Raw genomic sequence first — 22,357 nt, 5'->3', positions numbered from 1 at the left:
TGTCAATGTCACTTAGGCCTACCTAACTGTTTGATATAATGTCAATGTCACTTAGGCCTACCTAACTGTTTGATATAATATCACTTAGGCCTACCTAACTGTTTGATATAATATCACTTAGGCCTACCTAACTGTTTGATATAATGTCACTTAGGCCTACCTAACTGTTTGATATAATGTCAATGTGACTTAGGCCTACCTAACTGTTTGATATAATATCACTTAGGCCTACCTAACTGTTTGATATGTCACTTAGGCCTACCTAACTGTTTGATATAATGTCACTTAGGCCTACCTAACTGTTTGATATAATGTCACTTAGGCCTACCTAACTGTTTGATATAATATCACTTAGGCCTACCTAACTGTTTGATATAATGTCACTTAGGCCTACCTAACTGTTTGATATAATGTCACTACCTAACTGTTTGATATAATGCCTACCTAACTGTTTGATATAATGTCACTTAGGCCTACCTAACTGTTTGATATAATGTCACTTAGGCCTACCTAACTGTTTGATATAATGTCACTTAGGCCTACCTAACTGTTTGATATAATGTCACTTAGGCCTACCTAACTGTTTGATATAATGTCACTTAGGCCTACCTAACTGTTTGATATAATGTCAATGTCAATTAGGCCTACCTAACTGTTTGATATAATGTCAATGTCACTTAGGCCTACCTAACTGTTTGATATAATGTCAATGTCACTTAGGCCTACCTAACTGTTTGATATAATGTCAATGTCACTTAGGCCTACCTAACTGTTTGATATAATGTCACTTAGGCCTACCTAACTGTTTGATATAATGTCACTTAGGCCTACCTAACTGTTTGATATAATGTCACTTAGGCCTATCTAACTAAATTCAGTTTATTTTGTGCCTGGAGGAAATGTTTCTCTTGCTAGTGTAGACTACGGACATTGGATTGCACTATAATCTATGCTGCTGTGTCAAGCAACTGTCCCTGTTCCTTCTATCTTCCTCAGGACACTGCCCTGGCTGTGCTCCAGTCAGTGATCCAGAGAGCCACCCCTGGTTCAGCAAAGTGGGCCTGGATGAGACGAGGCCTTTACCACCTGAAGGTGGGCCAGCACCCCCAGGCCTGTGCAGAGTAAGACACCTGAGGCGACCACTCATTTGAACATAGTCTCTGACACCACATACGAACATACACACATACACTCTCATTGATGTGTTATGTCAGTCTGCAGGCTGCTCTGAGGGCTGACCCCCAGGACTGGGTGTGCTGGGAATGTCTGGGCGAGGCCTACCTGAACCGCCGGAGCTTCACGTCGGCCCTGAAGGCCTTTGCCAAGGCCCAGCTGCTCAACCCCTCCTCCATATACAGCCTCTACCAGACTGCTGCCATCAAACAGACCCTGGGCAAGTTCAAAGAGGCTGCTGCAGAATACCTGCAGATCATAGCCCAGGAGGACTATGTGCCTGCACTCAAAGGTAGGGGTGTGTCTGAGTGTGCACACACGTGTGCCTCCTGTCCTTTTTTGGTGTCTATTCCAAGGTTATTATTGTTTTACAGTCTTGCACCCTGGCAGGACCTTATTTGGAGACCATTTTGTTCTCAGTTCAGTTGCAACTGTGACAGTCTGACGGCATACACTAATTACAGTATGTCCAGAAGCTCTGAATGGATCATGTTGGAGGATGACCTTTCCTTGAATCCCAGCCACCACATACAGCTGAAGTCGGAAGTTTACATACACTTGTTGGAGTCATTAAAACTTTTTTTCAACGACTCCACAAATTTCTTGTTAATTAACAAACTATAGTTTTGGCAAGTCGGTTAGGACATCTACTTTGCATGACGCAAGTAATTTTTCCAACAATTGTTTAGAGACAGATTATTTCACTTATAATTCACTATACCACAATTCCAGTGGGTCTGAAGTTTACATACACTAAGTTGACCGTGCCTTTAAACAGCTTGGAAAATTCCAGAAAATTATGTCATGGCTTTAGAATCTTCTTATGGGCTAATTGACATAATTTGAGTCAATTGGAGGTGTACCTGTGGATGTATTTCAAGGCCTACCTTCAAACTCACTTCCTCTTTGCTTGACATCATGGGAAAATCAAAATAATCAGCCAAGACCTCAGAAAAATCTGTAGACCTCGACAAGTCTGGTTCATCATTGGGAGCAATTTCCAAATGCCTGAAGGTACCACGTTCATCTGTACAAACAATAGTATGCAAGTACAAAAACCATGGGACCACACAGCCGTCATACTGCTCAGGAAGGAGACGCTTTCTGTCTCCTAGAGATGAACATACTTTGGTGCGAAAAGTGCAAATCAATCCCAGAACAACAGCAAAGGACCTTGTGAAGATGTTGGAGGAAACAGGTACAAAAGTATTTATATCCACAGTAAAACAAGTCCTATATCGACATAACCTGAAAGGCCGCTCAGCAAGGACGAAGCCACTGCTCCAAAACCACCATGAAAAGGCCAAACTACGGTTTGCAACTGCACATGGGGACAAAGATAGTACTTTTTGGAGAAATGTCCTCTGGTCTGATGAAACAAAAATAGAACTGTTTGGCCATAATGACCATTGTTATGTTTGGAGGAAAAAGGGGGAGGCTTGCAAGCCGAAGTACACCAACCCATCCGTGAAGCACAGGGGATGGCAGCATAATGTTGTGTGGGTGCTTTGCTGCAGGAGGGACTGGTGCACTTCACAAAATAGATGGCATCATGAGAGGGGAAATTGTGGATATATTGAAGCAACATTTCAAGACATCAGTCAGGAAGTTAAAGCTTAGTCACAAATGGGTCTTCCAAATGGGTAATGACCCCAAGCATACTTCCAAAGTTGTGGCAAAATGGCTTAAGGACAACAAAGTCAAGGTATTGGTGTTGCCATCACAAAGCCCTGACCTCAATCCTATAGAAAATTTGTGGGCAGAACTGAAAAAGCGTGTGCGAGCAAGGAGGCCTACAAACCTGACTCCGATACACCAGCTATGTCAGATGGAATGGGCCAAAATTCACCCTACTTATTGTGGGAAGCTTGTGGAAGGCTACCCAAAACGTTTGACCCAAGTTCAACAATTTAAAGGCAATGCTATCAAATACTAATTGAGTGTATGTAAACTTCTGACCCACTGGGAACGTGATGAAATAAATAAAAGATTAAATTAATCATTCTCTCTACTATTATTCTGACATTTCCCATTCTTAAAATAAAGTGGTGATCCTAACTGTCCTAAAACCGAGAATTTTTACTCGGATTAAATGTCAGGAATTGTGAAAAACTGAGTTTAAATGTATTTGGCTAAGGTGTATGTAAAATTCCGACTTCAACTGTACCACCAGCCCCAAGCATTGCGATCATTTCCGTGTGTGTGTGTGTGCGTGCTGCCCCCAGGTCTTGGGGAGTGTCTGCTGTCCTTGGCCAGATGCCTGATGGAGGACTATAGAGATGGAGGAGCCATAGACCTCATCCAGCAGGCCATCCAGTACCTCTTCAGGTTAGACACTTCACTCAGCGTTCCCAGGAGCCCAGAGAGGCAGCTCATTGAATAGGATTACTGGAACTCACCATTGGCGATCAGAGAGAATTGGAATTAATTGGGTCCATAATAAAATGACACTGTGGTATCAAAGGGCACTTTGCTCATGAGAATGACTTGGGCTACCAGTATTACATTTGATAAATGCCTTGTTGCTTTCATGTATTGTGAGGACTTAAACCTACATAATTTCTCAAGTTGCTTAAAGAAACAAAAGGCCTCAACACATGATTTGTTTTTCACTATTAAAAATGATTTTGCACTGAAAATGTATACAAAAACACACTTGACTGTACTTAACATCCCCTTCGCCTGTGTCTGTCCACTCCCAGGGCTGTAGAGCTGCGCCCAGACCTGTCCTGTCTGTGGAAGTTACTGGGAGACGCCTGCACCTCAGTCAGCACTGTGGCCCCCAACAGGGCCTGCGTTGTGGTGCCAGGACCCCTGGCCGGGTTACAACCCCCAGACCAGGGCCACCTTCTCAACCAAGGACACACCCTCCGAGTGGGGGAGAGGTGAGGCGCCAACATTGGCTAGCCTCTAGTGTTCTGATAGAAGCCACGTGATTTGAATACACAGGACAATGCTATCTCAAGGCTAATGGATACTGGGTAGGAGGATCCCTCTCTGGTGTCATGATTTTTAGGTTTGGTCTGCACTGTAAGATGAATCAGGAATAATGTATTTGTGTACAGATGCTATGGGCGTGCTCTGAAGCTGATGCCTGAGAGCTCCAGCCTGTGGTATGACCTGGGTCTCAACTACTACCACCAGGCCTGTCTGCCCCCCTGCCTTCAGGAGATGGAGCACAACACCCTGCTACTGGAGAAGGCCCTGCAGGTACAAAACTCACCTGGCTGGATGGCAGGATGGAAGGATGGCAGGATGGGGCAGAACACTCAATTGTCTGGGGAGGAAGAGTTAGAAGAGATGTATTCAGCCCAATTCTTGGAGTTAAACACCAACAAGTTTCAGAGTTAACATACAATATCAATGTACTACACTCTTTCTCTTCTTCTCAGTGTGTGAAGAAGGCCATCATGTTGAACAGTAGTAACCATAGCTACTGGAACGCCCTGGGAGTGGTCGCCATGAGCAAAGGTAGAAAGATGTAGCCTGGGTACCAGTCTGTTTCTGCTATACTCCTTGGCACATAAAAATGTAGACGTTTTTAAAACTTTCGTCTGGTTAATGGGAGCCTTCGTTGGTGGTGAAGCTATGGGATGTTGTTGTCTTGTCTTTAGGTCTGTTTATAACATAAGAATGGCTGTTTACTCTTCCTTTTCAGGACTTGAGAACTATGGCCTTGCCCAACACAGCTTCATTAAGTCAGTGCAAGTGGAACCCAATGTAAGTACAACACATCACACAGTATTGGGTACTCACTTTTCATTTAATCATCTTATCTTATCTTATGTCTTAGTCTGGGTACCAGTACCTTTCTGCCATCTTCAAATATGAACATTCTATCATTAATGAGCTTGAGTAGAACAGAGGAATTGATCCTGATTTGATAACCCTCAAAACGATCATCCAATCACAACGATTACGCACATATTGGAACTCAATCACTTTTTTCCTCCACAGAACATGTTGGTATAGTTTTTTGTTTCTCCAGACCAGTCAGTCAAAAGTTGCTAGCTCATGTCAAAATTCTCTTAATAAATACATCCTGCAATTCCAACCACAAAATGTCTCGGCTCTGATTTTAAGCCTCAAAATATAACAACTTTGTTAGAATTCAAATGATATCTTCCAGAGTCCATATGTTGTCATGGAATTATTTGTTAGGTTTAACAACCAATCAGCAACTCTGCCATAAATCGAGCTGCATATTGAACGTTAAGATTGCTGAAAGGCCAGTCTCTTTAAACATACTGGTCCCCAGTGCAGTTATGTGTGTGTCTTTTAAAAAGAAATGTCCTCCCAATCTAGAATGTTGTTGCTTGGACAAACCTGGGTGCTTTGTATCTGAAGAAAGACAGTGTTGAGGTATGTGTCCCCTGGACCGTGTAAATTCCTATGTCTATGTTCTGTCTGTATTACTGTCAGGTTCATTGTATTAGGATTGTCTCATTTCTGGTAAATGAACTTGATTGTGATTCTATCTACTGATGTTTATTGAAAGCATCAACTTCCATAGTGTGTGTTATTTTATTATTCACTTCATTCCTGCTCCATTGCTTTCCCAGCTCTCCCATGAAGCATTTAAGATCGCCCAGTCTTTGGAACCACTGTATGTCAACTGCTGGATTGGACAGGTATCTTGTGACATGCCTACAAGGCACCAGAGACTGTAACCATGCAAGTCAGTGTTGCTCAGTGTTATACAGACATGTTCTAACCTCCCATCCCTTTCTTGTTCTCCTCTTCTCCATCACTTTGCTCCCCACACCCCGTTTTCTACTACTACCAGGCCCTTATTGCAGAGATGGTGGGCAGTTATGATACCATGGACCTGTTCAGACACACCACAGAGCTCAGGACACATGTATGTCAATTCATTCCTCCTTTTAGACTACTGTTGGTGGTCCTCAGCTGAGACCTATTGGAATGATGTTGTAGCATCTCATTGTCTGCTATTCTGTTATCCTGTCTTGTTTTATTCTCTCGCTCTCTCTCCTTTCGCTGTCCTTCTGTCTCTCTCTCAACCCCCCCCCATACACACCTAGACGGAGGGGGTAAAGGGCTATGCTTACTGGGTTTGTGCCACTCTGCTGGATAAGAGTAACAGGGACTCTGAGCTCTATCGCTACAACATCGTCCAGATGAACGCGGTGTCTGCCGCTCAGGTGGCTTTGAGCAAGTACACAGGTGTGTGTTTGAGTTAAGCTTTCTTACAATGGCCTTCTTATGCCATAATTGGCTAAACTTGAGATTGTTGGACCTTGTATCTTCAGTCTTTGATTGTCAAATTTAGAAATGAGCTCTAAGCCTAAAGGGAAATGGTTAATTACTTTCTATCTTGTCAGAGCGCATCCAGACAGACCCTGATGCCTTCGTCATGCTGGGTTTCCTCAACGAGCACCTGCAGCTAAAGAAGCAGGCAGTGCTGGCTTACCAGAGGTGTGTCTGTCTGGAAATGGATTGTGTGTGCCTGCGTGTTACTGGGCGCCTCTACTTGCTATTTAAATGAAAGGTTAAATAGGAAATTCACCTCTTCTGTTTTTCATGAAGTAATTCACTAATGCCATATGTCACTAATCACTAATGCCAGACTTCTTCCTCTTCTCCTCAGAGCTGTGGAGTTGCTGCAGGCGACGCCTTCCGTGGAGTTACTGGCCTTCTCCCTGGGAAGCTATGGCCGGGCCCTCTGGTACCACAACACTTTGTCCTCGTACAAACGTTCCGAAATGATTGAAAGATCTCAAAAAACAGTTTTCGTAGTGTAAGTGTGGTGTTTCTACCCCTCAGCAACACAGGCCAATGGGAGGAGGCGGTGCACGTTTACTCTTCCACACCTCTAGAGGTGCTCCACGACTTGGCTGGCCTGGCGCTGGCCTACTGCAGAGCAGGACTCATCCCAGAGAGCATCAGTTGTGAGTGGCTCATTCAGTGTCGGGGGGTATTTTTATATGTGTGGATGCCTTTCAACATTGCCCTGTCTCTTAGCCTATGAGAAGGCTCTGATGGTGACCTCTACTGAGAAAGAGAAGGCCTACATTCTGACTTCTCTGGCTCTGCTGCAGCACAGACTGGGGAACATGGACTCTGCTAAAACACTGCTCTTCAAATGGTCAGTTCCTCCTGACGCACCACTGCTTCAACACTTCTCCCTTCACACACTGAATGACTAAACGGTATGTGTGTGTGTTTCTGTCTCTTTGTGTCTGTGTGGTGTCCGTAGCTCCATGCTGAAGGAACCTGTGCCAGAGTCTCTGCTGTGCCTGTGTGCTCTGGGGCTTGTCCATGGGGACAGCACCCTGGCCAGCGCGGCCCTCACTGAGCTGCTGAAGCAGGGCAGGGCCACTGGGGCTGCCGTGGAGCAACGCTGCCTGCTCACCTGCACCCTGCTGGCCCTGCAGGGCAACTACAGCGCTGTGCAGCGAGAGGCCTCCAGGGCCGTCCACAGGTACACCTCAACTCCACTGGGTGTAGTCCAAAGGGAAATGTTTTGCTACTAAAACTAGTTTCTCATTGGACCAAATACTAGGTAGGTCCAGGTAGTTACCTCCATGTTTCAGCTTGGCTCCATTTGGTTCCTAGTATATGCAGCCCAAGTCTCAATATTGACCCCTAATCCCGGCCTGTACTACAGACCTATTCCATCCCCCTTCCCTTGAGTAGCATCACGGTCCCTTTTCTTATACAGTACCAGTCAAGTTTGGACACAGCTACTCATTCAAGGGTTTTTCTTTATTTAGACTATTTTCTACATTGAAATAACACATATGGAATCATGTAGTCACCAAAAAAGTGTTAAACAAATCATATTTTAGATTCTTCAAAGTAGCCACCCTTTGCCTTGATGACAGCTTCGCTCAACCAACTTCACCTGGAATGCTTTTCCAACAGTCTTGAAGCAGTTCCCACATATGCTGATCACTTGTTGGCTGCTTTTCCTTAACTCTGCGGTCCAACTCATCCCAAACCATCTCAATTGGGTTGAGGTCGGGTGATTGTGGAGGCCAGGTCATCTAATGCAGCACTCCATCACTCTCCTTCTTAGTCAAATAGCTCTTACACAGCCTGAAGGTGTGTTTTGGATCATTGTCCTGTTAAAAAACAAATGATAGTCCCACTAAGTGCAAAGAGGCGTATCGCTGCAGAATGCTGTGGTAGCCAAGCTGGTTAAGTGTGCCTTGAATTCTAAATAAATCAGACTCTGTCACCAGCAAAGTACCATCACATCATCTTCTCCATGCTTCACGGTGGGAACCACACATGCAGAGATCATCCTTTCACTTACTCTGCGTCTCACAAAGACACGGATGTTGGAACCAAAAATCTCAACCAAAGGACAGATTTCCACCGGTGTAATGCCCATTGCTTGTGTTTCTTGGCCCAAGCAAGTCTCTTCTTCTTATTGGTGTCCTTAATTAGTGGTTTCTTTGCAGAAATTTCAAGGTCTGATTCACTCAGTCTCCACTGAACAGTTGATGTTGAGATGTCTGTTACCTGAACTCTAACAGACACATGCTTGCCAAATAGGGCTATCTTCTGTATACCACCCCTACCTTGTTACAACATTTACATTTACATTTAAGTCATTTAGCAGATGCTCTTATCCAGAGCGACTTACAAATTGGTGCATTCACCTTATGACATCCAGTGGAACAGTAGTGCATCTAAATCTTTTAAGGGGGGTGAGAGGGATTACTTTATCCTATCCTAGGTATTCCTTAAAGAGGTGGGGTTTCAGGTGTCTCCGGAAGGTGGTGATTGACTCCGCTGTCCTGGCGTCGTGAGGGAGTTTGTTCCACCATTGGGGGGCCAGAGCAGCGAACAGTTTTGACTGGGCTGAGCGGGAACTGTACTTCCTCAGTGGTAGGGAGGCGAGCAGGCCAGAGGTGGATGAACGCAGTGCCCTTGTTTGGGTGTAGGGCCTGATCAGAGCCTGGAGGTACTGAGGTGCCGTTCCCCTCACAGCTCCGTAGGCAAGCACCATGGTCTTGTAGCGGATGCGAGCTTCAACTGGAAGCCAGTGGAGAGAGCGGAGGAGCGGGGTGACGTGAGAGAACTTGGGAAGGTTGAACACCAGACGGGCTGCGGCGTTCTGGATGAGTTGTAGGGGTTTAATGGCACAGGCAGGGAGCCCAGCACAACTGATTGGCTCAAATGCATTAATAAGGAAAGAAATTCCACAAATTAACTTGAAATGCATTCCAGGTGACTAACTCATGAAGCTGGTTGAGAGAATGCCAAGATTGTGCAAAGCTGTCATCAAGGCAAAGGGTGGCTACTTTGAAGAATCTCATATATGGTTACTACGTGATTCCATATGTGTTATCTCATAGTTCTGATGTCTTCACTATTATTCTACAATGTAGAAAATAGTCAAAATATGAGTAGGTGTCTCCAAACTTTTGACTGGTCCTGTAGTTTAGGATTAAAGAAAGCACTAGAATCTCTTCCATATGAGTAGGTATGTAGATACAGATAGTAACACGCTTTCTTGTTGTGTTGGTGCAGTAACCCTGGCAACCCTTCCCTGTGGGCCCTGCTTTCCAGACTGGTGCCACAGTATTACCCCAGGAAGGCCAAGGTATGTCATCTCACTCACTCACTCACTCAATCACTCACTCACTCACTCACTCACTCTGTTTATGTTGTGTGTTCCAGGGAGGTGCAGTGGCAGGCCACGTTGCGTGTCTCTCCAGCATGACCCAAGGAAAGGTACGTGTGCACCCCTGCCCACACGCCTCACCCATACCCTTCGTCTCTGCTTGACACCCCCCAAATGTCACCACTGATCTTCTCGGTTTGGTTCCCTCCCTCTCACTGTGTCTATTCTGTCCCTGTGTGTGGGTGTGCTGCCTGCCACTACCTGTGTGTGGCTGCAGAGGGCACTGCTGTACAGTGGAGTGAACCAGCTGGCATGTGGCAGGCACTCTGGAGAAGATCGCAGCAGGAACGCCCTGAAGACCATGCAGAGGGCTGTGCTGCTCTGCCCCGGTAAGGCCATGATGATCACACACACATAAACATCTACACACAAAGCCTCAATCCCTTTAAGACTGTGTATAGACACTGTGTATGGATTCCCTGATGTAACATGTTCCTCACCCCGTCTGTCTGTCAGATGACCCGGCGGCGTGGGCGGGGCTAATGGCTGCTTGTCACACAGAGAACACAGCCTGCTCCCTTTCTGGCTCCACCCCTGGCAGACGAGGCTTGGAGCAGGTGCTCATGGCCGTGGTGTCAGAGAAAGGTAGGTCAGCACTGGTCTGAGGTGTGTGTGACTATGTGTACATGTGTAGCAAAGTCATGTAGCATTATTTAAGTTCTGGATCGAAAGAAAGTATTTAAATGTGAGACTTTTTCCCTCGCTCCATGTGTTTATCTTTTCTTTAACCTTTTTCTGTGTGTGTGTGTGTGTGTGTGTGTGTGTGTACGGAATGTGGAGGAGGTGGAACAGCCTCTGGCCCAGGCTCTGGAGGGTTGGGTGCTGCAGCAGGCTGTGACAGGACTGACAATTGGAGGCCAGCTAGAGCAGGCTGAGGCCCTCTGCTCTCAGGTACACACACACACACACACACACATGTTAAATACTGTTGAAGTAATATGGCTACAGGTTAATCTACCTCTCCTAAAGCCCATTGTTGTGGGAAGTTGCTATAGACCACCAAGTGCTAACAGTCAGTATCTGGATAATATGTGTGAAATGCTTGATAAGGTACAGTATGTGATATCAACAGAGAAGTATATTTTCTGGGTGATTTTAAATATTGACTGACTTTCATCAAGCTACCCACTCAAGAAAAAACATAAAACTGTGACCAGTGCCTGCAACCTGGTTCAGGTTGTCAGTCAACCTACCAGGGTAGTTACAAACAAATATAATAGCCATATCTAGGAAAACCACTGTTCCAAAGGCTGGCTAATATAATGTATAAGAGGTCATACAATAAGTTTTGTAGTGATTCATATGTTGATGATGTAAATAATGTGCTGGTCTGTGGTGGGTAATGAGGAGCAACCAGACGCTGCTGGTCTGTGGTGGGTAATGAGGAGCAACCAGACGCTGCTGGTCTGTGGTGGGTAATGAGGAGCAACCAGACACTGCTGGTCTGTGGTGGGTAATGAGGAGCAACCAGACGCTGCTGGTCTGTGGTGTGTAATGAGGAGCAACCAGACGCTGCTGGTCTGTGGTGGGTAATGAGGAGCAACCAGACGCTGCTGGTCTGTGGTGTGTAATGAGGAGCAACCAGACGCTGCTGGTCTGTGGTGTGTAATGAGGAGCAACCAGACGCTGCTGGTCTGTGGTGGGTAATGAGGAGCAACCAGACGCTGCTGGTCTGTGGTGTGTAATGAGGAGCAACCAGACGCTGCACTTGACACATTTATGAAACTACTTATTCCAGTTACTAATAAGCACAAACCCATTAAGAAAATTACTGTAGAAACTGTTAAATCCCCTAGGATTGATGAGGAATTGAAAAATTGTATGGTTGAGAGGAATGAGGCAAAAGGTATGGCAATTAAGTCTGGCTGCCCAACTGATTGGCAAACATTCTGCAAATTTTGTAATCATGTGACTAAACTGAATAAAAAGAAACAACACCATGAAACAAAGATGAATGATAGTAAAAAGCTTTGGGGCACCTTTAAAATGAAATGTTGGGGGAAAAAGCCAACTGCTCCATCATTCATTGAATCAGCTCATTCATCACAAAGCCCACTGATATTGCCAACTACTTTAATAACTTTTTCATTGGCAAGTTTAGCAAACTTAGGCATGACATGCCAGCAACAAACGCTGACACCACACATCCAAGTACATTGGACCAAATTATGAAAGACAAGAATTGTACTTTTTAATTCTGTCAAGTCAGTGTGGATGAGGTGAAAACATTATTGTTGTCTATCAATAATGACAAGCCACCGGGGTCTGACATTCTGGATGGAAAATACTGAGGATAATAGCAGACAACTCCTATTTGCCACATCTTCAATTTAAGCCTAATAGAGAGCGTATGCCCTCAGGCCTGGAGGGAAGCTAAAGTCATTCTCGTACCCAAGAATAGTAATGCCCCCTTTACTGGCTCAAATAGCCGACCAATCAGCCTGTTACCAAACCTTAGTAAACTTCTGGATAAAATAGTGTTTGACCAGATACAATGCTATTTCACAGTAAACAAATTGACAACAGACTTTCAGCATGCTTATAGAGAAGGACATTCAACAGGCACAGCACTTACACAAATGACTGATGATTGGCTGAGAGAAATTGATGATGAAATGATTGTGGGGCCTGTCTTGTTAGACTTCAGTGCACGTTTTGACATTATCGATCATAGTCTGCTGCTGTAAAAACATATGTGTTATGGCTTTACACCCCCTGCTATAATGTGGATAGAGTTACTTCTCTAACAGAACACAGAGGGTGTTCTTTAATGGAAGCCTCTCAGACATAATCCAGGTAGAATCAGGAATTCCCCAGGGTAGTGTTGAGTAAAGCCAGTGTGTCTATGTATGCGGATGACTAAACACTATACATGTCAGCTACTACAGTGACTAAAATGACTGCAACACTTAACAAAGAGTTGCAGTTAGTTTCAGAGTGGGTGGCAAGGATTAAGCCCTAAATATTTCTAAAACTAAAAGCATTGTATTTGGGACAAATCATTCACTTAACCCTAAACCTCAACTAAGTCTGGCAATGAATAATGTGGAATTTGAGCTAAAGTTGAGGAGACTAAACTGCTTGTAGTAACCCTGGATTGTAAACTGTCATGGTCAAAACATATTGATACAACAGTAGCTAAGATGGGGAGAAGTCCGTCTATAATAAAGCGCTGCTCTGCCTTCTTAACAACACTATCAATAAGGCAGGTCCTACAGGCCCTAGTTTTGTCGTACCTTGACTACTGTTCAGTCATGTGGTCAGGTGCCACATAAAAGGACTTAGGAAAATTGCAATTGTCTCAGAACAGGGCAGCACGTCTGGCCCTTGCATGTACACAGAGAGTTAATATTAATAATATACATGTCAATCTCTCCTGGCTCAGTGGCGGAGAGATTATAGTGACTTCATCAGTACTTGTATTTATGAGAGGTATTAACATGTTGAATACACCGAGCTGTCTGTCTGAACTACTGGCACACAGCTCGGACATCCATGCATAGCCCACAAGACGTGCCACCAGAGGTCTCTTCACAGTCCCCAAGTCCAGAACAGACTATGGGAGGCACACAGTAGTACATAGAGCCATGACTACATGGAACTCTATTCCACATCAAGTAACTGATGCATGCAGTAAAATTAGATTTACAAAAACAGATTTAAAAACACCTTATGGAACAGCAGGACTGTGAAGCAACACAAACATAGGCACACACACACACACACGATAACATACGCACTATACACACACATACACATGGAGTTAGTACTGTAGATATGTAGTAGTAGGGGCCTGAGGGCACACAGAGTGTTGTGAAATCTGTGAATGTATTGTAATGTTTTTAAAATGGTATAAACTGCCTCCATAAGAAATACAAATACACCCTGTACATGCAACAGTCATACGTCCCCTATACGCTCAGCACTTCCAAACCACATCCGTCATACATCTCTCTGAGCTTTGGAGTCTAATTTGAAAGTGAAGGAGTTTTCATGTTTGATCTCCTGAAGGTGTTCCTCCTCTCCTGCAATTCTCCCTCTAACCCCGTCTCTCCTGCCTTCAACCCCGTCTCTCCTGCCTCCGACCCCGTCTCTCCTGCCTCCGACCCCGTCTCTCCTGCCTCCGACCCCGTCTCTCCTGCCTCTAACCCCGTCTCTCCTGCCTCTAACCCCGTCTCTCCTGCCTCTAACCCCGTCTCTCCTGCCTCTAACCCCATCTCTCCTCCCTCTCTCCCAGGTCCTGAGTGTGTCTCCTGAGCACCCCGCTGTAGTCCTGCTGTTGAGGCAGGTGCAATGTGAACACCACCTCCTGTCTAGTGCCGGTACTGCCCTGCCAGCTTCTGTCCTGGAGCAGCTCAGCAGTGCCGTCTCAGCCAATCACACCTCAGTGGCCGCCTGGCACGTGAGTCACACACATTGCTGACTGGGGGGGGTTGAAGATATTGGCCTGGATGTCTGTAAAGTATTGTATGTTCGCGTCCTTCTTCCCTCACTTGTCTCTCCCCTCCTCTCTCAGTGGCTGGCGGAGGTGTATCGTACCCAGGGTCTGCTGGTACAGGCAGTAATGGCCTACAGACAAAGCCTGCAGCTGGCCTCCCAGCTTGACCTCTACAGTGGGAAAATGGCATGTCTTCTGCGCCTAGCCCTGCTGGCCCTCAGCCCCTGCATGGTGAGTCTCTCTGGGACTAGCCCTACTGGGCATGGTGAGTCTCCCTCTGGGACTAGCCCTACTGGGCATGGTGAGTCTCCCTCTGGGACTAGCCCTACTGGGTATGGTGAGTCTCCCTCTGGGACTAGCCCTACTGGGTATGGTGAGTCTCCCTCTGGGACTAGCCCTACTGGGTATGGTGAGTCTCTCTCTGGGACTAGCCCTACTGGGCATGGTGAGTCTCTCTCTGGGACTAGCCCTACTGGGCATGATGAGTCTCCCTCTGGGACTAGCCCTACTGGGTATGGTGAGTCTCTCTCTGGGACTAGCCCTGCTGGGTATGGTGAGTCTCTCTCTGGGACTAGCCCTGCTGGGTATGGTGAGTCTCTCTCTGGGACTAGCCCTGCTGGCCCTCAGCCCCTGCATGGTGAGTCTCTCTCTGGGACTAGCCCTACTGGGCATGATGGGGATGATTGATTCAACCTATTTAATACTGAACTTATTATAGGATTTTGTTGATGGAGTTTCTGGAATACCATGGGATGTTAAATGTACAGTTATTTAAACAACCATGACAAGTCAAGAATCTGGAGTTTGTTTGTATTCCAGTAAATTACACAAGTGATCCTTGACATGTGAACCCTTTTCCTAAAAATGTCTGAAATGTGGTTAAACCAAGGTAGCCGGTGTATTGAGTCAGTTGCTAACACAAAACGCGGGCCCATCCCCCCAAATACAGAGACCAACAACGGAACACAAACAGACGGCAGGTTAGTGAGGAATGACACACACACAATGATGGGACAACTGATCAAAGCCAAGTGGAAATGCAAACAGCACCAAGGGTATTCATTGTCCCTTTCAACAGCCCCAGTGTATGTACAGCACTAAAAGGGGAGGTTTGAGCTATGCATCACGGCTGTGAGCATAGCCGTGAGAAGTAGGGGTGCTGATGGTGCTGCAGCACCCCCTGAAAATATATATATATTTTTAAAAGGAAACAAATGTCCCACTAAAGTAGTTCAATGGGCCTTTACTAGGCCTGTATTAGTGGACCAATATAGCAGTCTGTAGGGAAGAAAAAAATAAACCAAACATCTTCCTGTGGCTATGGCTGTGAGACTTTAAGAGGAATAGTGAACCTTGGTGAGAGAGGGGAATGAACGTTTCTCTTCCTGTGGCTATGGCTGTGTGACTTTCTAAGAGGAATAGTGAACCTTGGTGAGAGAGGGGAATGAACGTTTCTCTTCCTGTGGCTATGGCTGTGAGACTTTCTAAGAGGAATAGTGAACCTTGGTGAGAGAGGGGAATGAACGTTTCTCTTCCTGTGGCTATGGCTGTGTGACTTTCTAAGAGGAATAGTGAACCTTGGTGAGAGAGGGGAATGAACGTTTCTCTTCCTGTGGCTATGGCTGTGAGACTTTCTAAGAGGAATAGTGAACATTGGTGAGAGAGGGGAATGAACGTCTCTCTTCCTGTGGGATGGTAATTTTCTGTCTCAGTACCTGCTGAGCCCAAATTAGATTGCAGACAAAGCCTTGAGTAGCATTAGACAATTCCTTGATTAAACAGTGGAACATTGCATTGTCAAGGGACATTTACCTTCTGCTCACCTATATGGAGGTATGAAATGTCTTTTTTTTTTCTTGTGCGTTTCAGTCGAAAGTCCCTGGTGATGAATGGAAGGAGCTGGTTCTGGAGGCGACCACCGAGGCTCTGAAGCTGGGCCCCTCCCCTGTAGCTCTCCTTGTTCAGGCCCTGCTACACTTCGCCACCAAGATGTCCGCCAGGTGGGAACCCCTGCTTACTCATCAGAGTGGCTGGCGGAGGTCCCAATTATCTCCTTTCTCCCAAAGTGTGGACTTATTCACTTCTTTACCAGTAGCTTCATTTCAAGTTAGGAATCAGGAATATGGTGAAAACTCCCACTACCCAATGTCTAGGCAATGCTTTTGGATTTATGGGAAGTAGTGAATGAGTGAACACTTCAGGATAAAGGAGATATTATTGGGATGTACCCATAATCTCCATTTCATATTCTCGCTCCTCGAACCATGACCGCAAATCTTCAATGAATGTGTTCAACAGTACAGTTGATATTACCAGACAGCTTATTCTTGTGTGATACAACTTCATATCACAATAGTAAAAGCCTGTGCACATCCACTGCAAACAACTCTCCTGTCGTCTGAGTCGCATTGTTGTTGTGGTCCAGGGAGACGAGGCGTTTGTTGGAGAGGCTGGTGTACTTCTCCTCCCAAGGTTACCCAGAGACTGTGGCGTGTGTGGCTCGCTGGTACCTCCTACGCCACCTGCATGCCAAAGACGACCTGGAGCTGATGGACGTGAGTACAGAATGAACCATTTACAGCCAAAAGATTTCCAAGAAGTATACAAATTTTACATTTACATTTAAGTCATTTAGCAGACGCTCTTATCCAGAGCGACTTACAAATTGGTGCATTCACCTTATGACATCCAGTGGAGCAGCCACTTTACAATAGTGCATCTAAATCTTTTAAGGGGGGGTGAGAAGGATTACTTTATCCTATCCTAGGTATTCCTTAAAGAGGTGGGGTTTCAGGTGTCTCCGGAAGGTGGTGATTGACTCCGCTGTCCTGGCGTCGTGAGGGAGTTTGTTCCACCATTGGGGGGCCAGAGCAGCGAACAGTTTTGACTGGGCTGAGCGGGAACTGTACTTCCTCAGTGATAGGGAGGCGAGCAGGCCAGAGGTGGATGAACGCAGTGCCCTTGTTTGGGTGTAGGGCCTGATCAGAGCCTGGAGGTACTGAGGTGCCGTTCCCCTCACAGCTCCGTGGCAAGCACCATGGTCTTGTAGCGGATGCGAGCTTCAACTGGAAGCCAGTGGAGAGAGCGGAGGAGCGGGGTGACGTGAGAGAACTTGGGAAGGTTGAACACCAGACGGGCTGCGGCGTTCTGGATGAGTTGTAGGGGTTTAATGGCACAGGCAGGGAGCCCAGCTAACAGCGAGTTGCAGTAATCCAGACGGGAGATGACAAGTGCCTGGATTAGGACCTGCGCCACTTCCTGTGTGAGGCAGGGTCGTACTCTGCGGATGTTGTAGAGCATGAACCTACAGGAACGGGCCACCGCCTTGATGTTAGTTGAGAACGACAGGGTGTTGTCCAGGATCACGCCAAGGTTCTTAGCGCTCTGGGAGGAGGACACAGTGGAGTTGTCAACCGTGATGGCGAGATCATGGAACGGGCAGTCCTTCCCCGGGAGGAAGAGCAGCTCCGTCTTGCCGAGGTTCAGCATGAGGTGGTGATCCGTCATCCACACTGATATGTCTGCCAGACATGCAGAGATGCGATTCGCCACCTGGTCATCAGAAGGGGGAAAGGAGAAGATTAATTGTGTGTCGTCTGCATAGCAATGATAGGAGAGACCATGTGAGGTTATGACAGAGCCAAGTGACTTGGTGTATAGCGAGAATAGGAGAGGGCCTAGAACAGAGCCCTGGGGGACACCAGTGGTGAGAGCACGTGGTGAGGAGATGGATTCTCGCCACGCCACCTGGTAGGAGCGACCTGTCGGGTAGGACGCAATCCAAGCGTGGGCCGCGCCGGAGATGCCCAACTCGGAGAGGGTGGAGAGGAGGATCTGATGGTTCACAGTATCGAAGGCAGCCGATAGGTCTAGAAGGATGAGAGCAGAGGAGAGAGAGTTAGCTTTAGCAGTGCGGAGCGCCTCCGTGATACAGAGAAGAGCAGTCTCAGTTGAATGACTAGTCTTGAAACCTGACTGATTTGGATCAAGAAGGGGGTCAAGGGTTTTGGATCAAGGGTTTTGGAGAGAAAAGAAAGAAGGGATACAGGTCTGTAGTTGTTGACATCGGAGGGATCGAGTGTAGGTTTTTTCAGAAGGGGTGCAACTCTCGCTCTCTTGAAGACGGAAGGGACGTAGCCAGCGGTCAGGGATGAGTTGATGAGCGAGGTGAGGTAAGGGAGAAGGTCTCCGGAAATGGTCTGGAGAAGAGAGGAGGGGATAGGGTCAAGCGGGCAGGTTGTTGGGCGGCCGGCCGTCACAAGACGCGAGATTTCATCTGGAGAGAGAGGGGAGAAAGAGGTCAGAGCACAGGGTAGGGCAGTGTGAGCAGAACCAGCGGTGTCGTTTGACTTAGCAAACGAGGATCGGATGTCGTCGACCTTCTTTTCAAAATGGTTGACGAAGTCATCTGCAGAGAGGGAGGAGGGGGGGGGGATTCAGGAGGGAGGAGAAGGTGGCAAAGAGCTTCCTAGGGTTAGAGGCAGATGCTTGGAATTTAGAGTGGTAGAAAGTGGCTTTAGCAGCAGCGACAGAAGAGGAAAATGTAGAGAGGAGGGAGTGAAAGGATGCCAGGTCCGCAGGGAGGCGAGTTTTCCTCCATTTCCGCTCGGCTGCCCGCAGCCCTGTTCTGTGAGCTCGCAATGAGTCGTCGAGCCACGGAGCGGGAGGGGAGGACCGAGCCGGCCTGGAGGATAGGGGACATAGAGAGTCAAAGGATGCAGAAAGGGAGGAGAGGAGGGTTGAGGAGGCAGAATCAGGAGATAGGTTGGAGAAGGTTTGAGCAGAGGGAAGAGATGATAGGATGGAAGAGGAGAGAGTAGCGGGGGAGAGAGAGCGAAGGTTGGGACGGCGCGATACCATCCGAGTAGTGGCAGTGTGGGAAGTGTTGGATGAGAGCGAGAGGGAAAAGGATACAAGGTAGTGGTCGGAGACTTGGAGGGGAGTTGCAATGAGGTTAGTGGAAGAACAGCATCTAGTAAAGATGAGGTCGAGCGTATTGCCTGCCTTGTGAGTAGGGGGGGAAGGTGAGAGGGAGAGGTCAAAAGAGGAGAGGAGTGGAAAGAAGGAGGCAGAGAGGAATGAGTCAAAGGTAGATGTGGGGAGGTTAAAGTCGCCCAGAACTGTGAGAGGTGAGCCGTCCTCAGGAAAGGAGCTTATCAAGGCATCAAGCTCATTGATGAACTCTCCGAGGGAACCTGGAGGCGATAAATGATAAGGATGTTAAGCTTGAAAGGGCTGGTAACTGTGACAGCATGGAATTCAAAGGAGGCGATAGACAGATGGGTAAGGGGAGAAAGAGAGAATGACCACTTGGGAGAGATGAGGATCCCGGTGCCACCACCCCGCTGACCAGAAGCTCTCGGGGTGTGCGAGAACACGTGGGCGGACGAAGAGAGAGCAGTAGGAGTAGCGGTGTTATCTGAGGTGATCCATGTTTCCGTCAGTGCCAAGAAGTCGAGGGACTGGAGGGAGGCATAGGCTGAGATGAACTCTGCCTTGTTGGCCGCAGATCGGCAGTTCCAGAGGCTACCGGAGACCTGGAACTCCACGTGGGTCGTGCGCGCTGGGACCACCAGATTAGGGTGGCCGCGGCCACGCGGTGTGGAGCGTTTGTATGGTCTGTGCAGAGAGGAGAGAACAGGGATAGACAGACACATAGTTGACAGGCTACAGAAGAGGCTACGCTAATGCAAAGGAGATTGGAATGACAAGTGCACTACACGTCTCGAATGTTCAGAAAGTTGAGCTTACGTAGCAAGAATCTTATTGACTAAAATGATTAAAAATGATACAGTACTGCTGAAGTAGGCTAGGTGGCAGTGGCTGCGTTGTTGACTTTGTAGGCTAGCTGGCAGTGGCTGCGTTGTTGATTACGTTGCGTTAAAAGAACGACAATAGCTGGCTAGGTAACCTAGAAAATCGCTCTAGACTACACAATTATCTTTGATACAGAGACGGCTATGTAGCTAGCTATGTAGACGGTGGGCGTTAGCTAGCTGGCTAGCTGCTGGGCAGATACGTTAGGACGACGAAATACGATAATTACGCAATTATCTTTGATACAAAGACGGCTATGTAGCTAGCTAAGAAGAAATTGTTAAGATTAGACAAATCAAACCGTTGTACTATAATGAAATGTAATGAAAAGTTATACTACCTGCAGACCGAAGTGCAGACCGAAGTGCGGATGCGACTGCTCGCTCCAACCCGGAACACATTTTCATGTGTGATTGTTTTAAAAAGACTAATGTAACAGTATTTGTGGTGAAAATGAGATGCCGTATTTAATACAGGAGAAAGTATTATATTTACTGTGTATTGATTGCTTGGTCTGTCGAAGCAGGGAGCACAGTTGAGGTCAGGTGTACTGTTTCAATAAGGAGCAGGCCAGCCAGGTGGGATGCACTGAGGTAGCAGCTGTTAGCTAGGGACTTCCAATCAGGTAACAGAAGATCATTAGCCTAATGTCTCAGAGGATGAAGAGATGAGGAGGGTCAGGTGGTCAAAATACTAGCCTCTGAAGATTGTATCTTGAAACGTTTTGAACAGCGCGGCAGTGGTCATATCATGCATAGGGTGTGTTCGTATGCATGAGATGACCACTCTATGTCCTGCTACGCTGTTCAAAGGGTATGCTGCATGTAGGTAGAAGGTAGTGGTACGCAGTGAATACATCCCTTAAAACATGTTCCTGTCACAATGTTTAGTGTTCCTATTCAGCAGTTTTACTTTGTGTGTCTTTAGACCCTGGTGGATGACGCCAAAGCCAGTGGAGACAGCAGACTGCTGGAGTTCCACACACGGCTCACCTCTTGCTGACTGCCCACTACAGACTGACTGACTACCAGGGGACAGCACAGCTCCATCCACAGCCAGCCACTCACTCTGCAAACAATGCATGACCTGAAGTCAACAATGTATCTCCTTCATTGCCTGACTCTTGTGCTTTCTCTGTCTTTCACAATAGTGTCAAAAGTTTACAGTACTTATGGTATTTGTATGCAATAGATTAGTTTAGGCAATCAGTTCTTACTATGGGCTATTGAGATTTGGGAATAACACCAACAGGAGGCACTGAGGGTCAAAACACTAGCCTCTGAAAATGGTATCTTAACTTTTTGAGCAGCGAGGCAGGATGTAGAGGAGTGGTCATATCATGCATAGGTTATGTTGTCGCCTATGTATGATCGTATGCATGAGATGACCACTCCTCTATATCCTGCCATGATGTCAAAGGGTATTCTTCATGTAGGTAGAAGGGAGGCACGGTAGTGGTAAGCAGTGAACACATTCCTGTCACAATGTTTTACTTCCAGGGTGTAACAGTTTAACTTCAAGTCCTTAGAGGTGCATTCTGTAGCTTTAAGTTAATTTCTCCAGTGGCAACTCACAGTACCACAAACACATTCAGCCAAAAAACAAATGGGTACATTTGGATGCACCCAAACCTACACCTTCAGATTCAGCACTTTTGACCAGAAAAAAATAAGTCAATTCCAAAACATATGTATGGTCTCCCTACAGATTCTGGTGAATGCTGACTTGTTAACCCATATTTAACTGATCACTTACTAAATGCCTTGACTGACACTTGTGATATTGACAGACGAACAAGATAGTGTTTCAATTCTGTAGTTGGCTAATTAAGAATGTAAGCTTTGTTATTGCACTATGCTGTTTATCGCGTAGGAAAGTGCCTTCAGAGCATGAGCTATATTAACATATCTGCTTTTGGGTGTCGCCTTAAGACAGAAAGGATGTATCACTTAATAACATGTTTAATTTGCGCTCAAAGCCAACCCACTGGTGCGGAAGGCCACCCTTGATGTATATGCTCCAAGCCTGCCCATGAGTCAGGACTGAAGAGTAAAGATGGTTGAAGTCACATCACACGCCACTGGGTCTCAAACTCCTTAGATTCCAGTGTAGTTTGCACTGTGCATACTGAGGAAATTGTGTTTAAAACGAGGCACTTTCTCCGAAACGCATCAGCAATAAATGTAATTGAAGGAAATTAAGCTGCTGTCCTGAACCTGCTTTTACAATTGTTGCTTCTTTATTTCATGTGAATGCTGTCACACATTGCCAAA

At 46.5% G+C, this 22,357-nt stretch overlaps 1 protein-coding gene across 1 annotated transcript in view; it reads left to right on the top strand.

Moving 5' to 3' along the window:
* skic3 (SKI3 subunit of superkiller complex) overlaps nt 1-22,285 on the top strand; it is a 35,714-nt gene extending 13,429 nt beyond the window's left edge. Inside the window, exons 16-41 of the mRNA XM_029637209.2 lie at nt 997-1,121; nt 1,215-1,465; nt 3,399-3,501; nt 3,876-4,058; nt 4,239-4,383; nt 4,566-4,644; nt 4,832-4,893; nt 5,479-5,535; nt 5,736-5,804; nt 5,960-6,034; nt 6,216-6,357; nt 6,516-6,609; nt 6,782-6,859; nt 6,958-7,082; nt 7,156-7,279; nt 7,391-7,615; nt 9,676-9,748; nt 9,826-9,879; nt 10,047-10,158; nt 10,286-10,414; nt 10,596-10,720; nt 14,067-14,231; nt 14,346-14,498; nt 16,137-16,267; nt 16,693-16,822; nt 21,012-22,285. Coding sequence (XP_029493069.1) covers nt 997-1,121; nt 1,215-1,465; nt 3,399-3,501; nt 3,876-4,058; nt 4,239-4,383; nt 4,566-4,644; nt 4,832-4,893; nt 5,479-5,535; nt 5,736-5,804; nt 5,960-6,034; nt 6,216-6,357; nt 6,516-6,609; nt 6,782-6,859; nt 6,958-7,082; nt 7,156-7,279; nt 7,391-7,615; nt 9,676-9,748; nt 9,826-9,879; nt 10,047-10,158; nt 10,286-10,414; nt 10,596-10,720; nt 14,067-14,231; nt 14,346-14,498; nt 16,137-16,267; nt 16,693-16,822; nt 21,012-21,086 — 3,084 coding nt within the window. The 3' untranslated portion in view covers nt 21,087-22,285. The remainder of the gene's footprint in view (nt 1-996; nt 1,122-1,214; nt 1,466-3,398; nt 3,502-3,875; nt 4,059-4,238; nt 4,384-4,565; nt 4,645-4,831; nt 4,894-5,478; nt 5,536-5,735; nt 5,805-5,959; nt 6,035-6,215; nt 6,358-6,515; nt 6,610-6,781; nt 6,860-6,957; nt 7,083-7,155; nt 7,280-7,390; nt 7,616-9,675; nt 9,749-9,825; nt 9,880-10,046; nt 10,159-10,285; nt 10,415-10,595; nt 10,721-14,066; nt 14,232-14,345; nt 14,499-16,136; nt 16,268-16,692; nt 16,823-21,011) is intronic.
* The last annotated feature ends 72 nt before the right edge of the window (nt 22,286-22,357 follow it).

This window comes from Oncorhynchus nerka, linkage group LG27, assembly GCF_034236695.1.
Source record: "Oncorhynchus nerka isolate Pitt River linkage group LG27, Oner_Uvic_2.0, whole genome shotgun sequence".
In the NCBI taxonomy this organism is placed as follows: domain Eukaryota; kingdom Metazoa; phylum Chordata; class Actinopteri; order Salmoniformes; family Salmonidae; genus Oncorhynchus; species Oncorhynchus nerka.
Note: the sequence above shows the minus strand (reverse complement) of the source record. Positions and strands in the feature narration are given on the sequence as shown.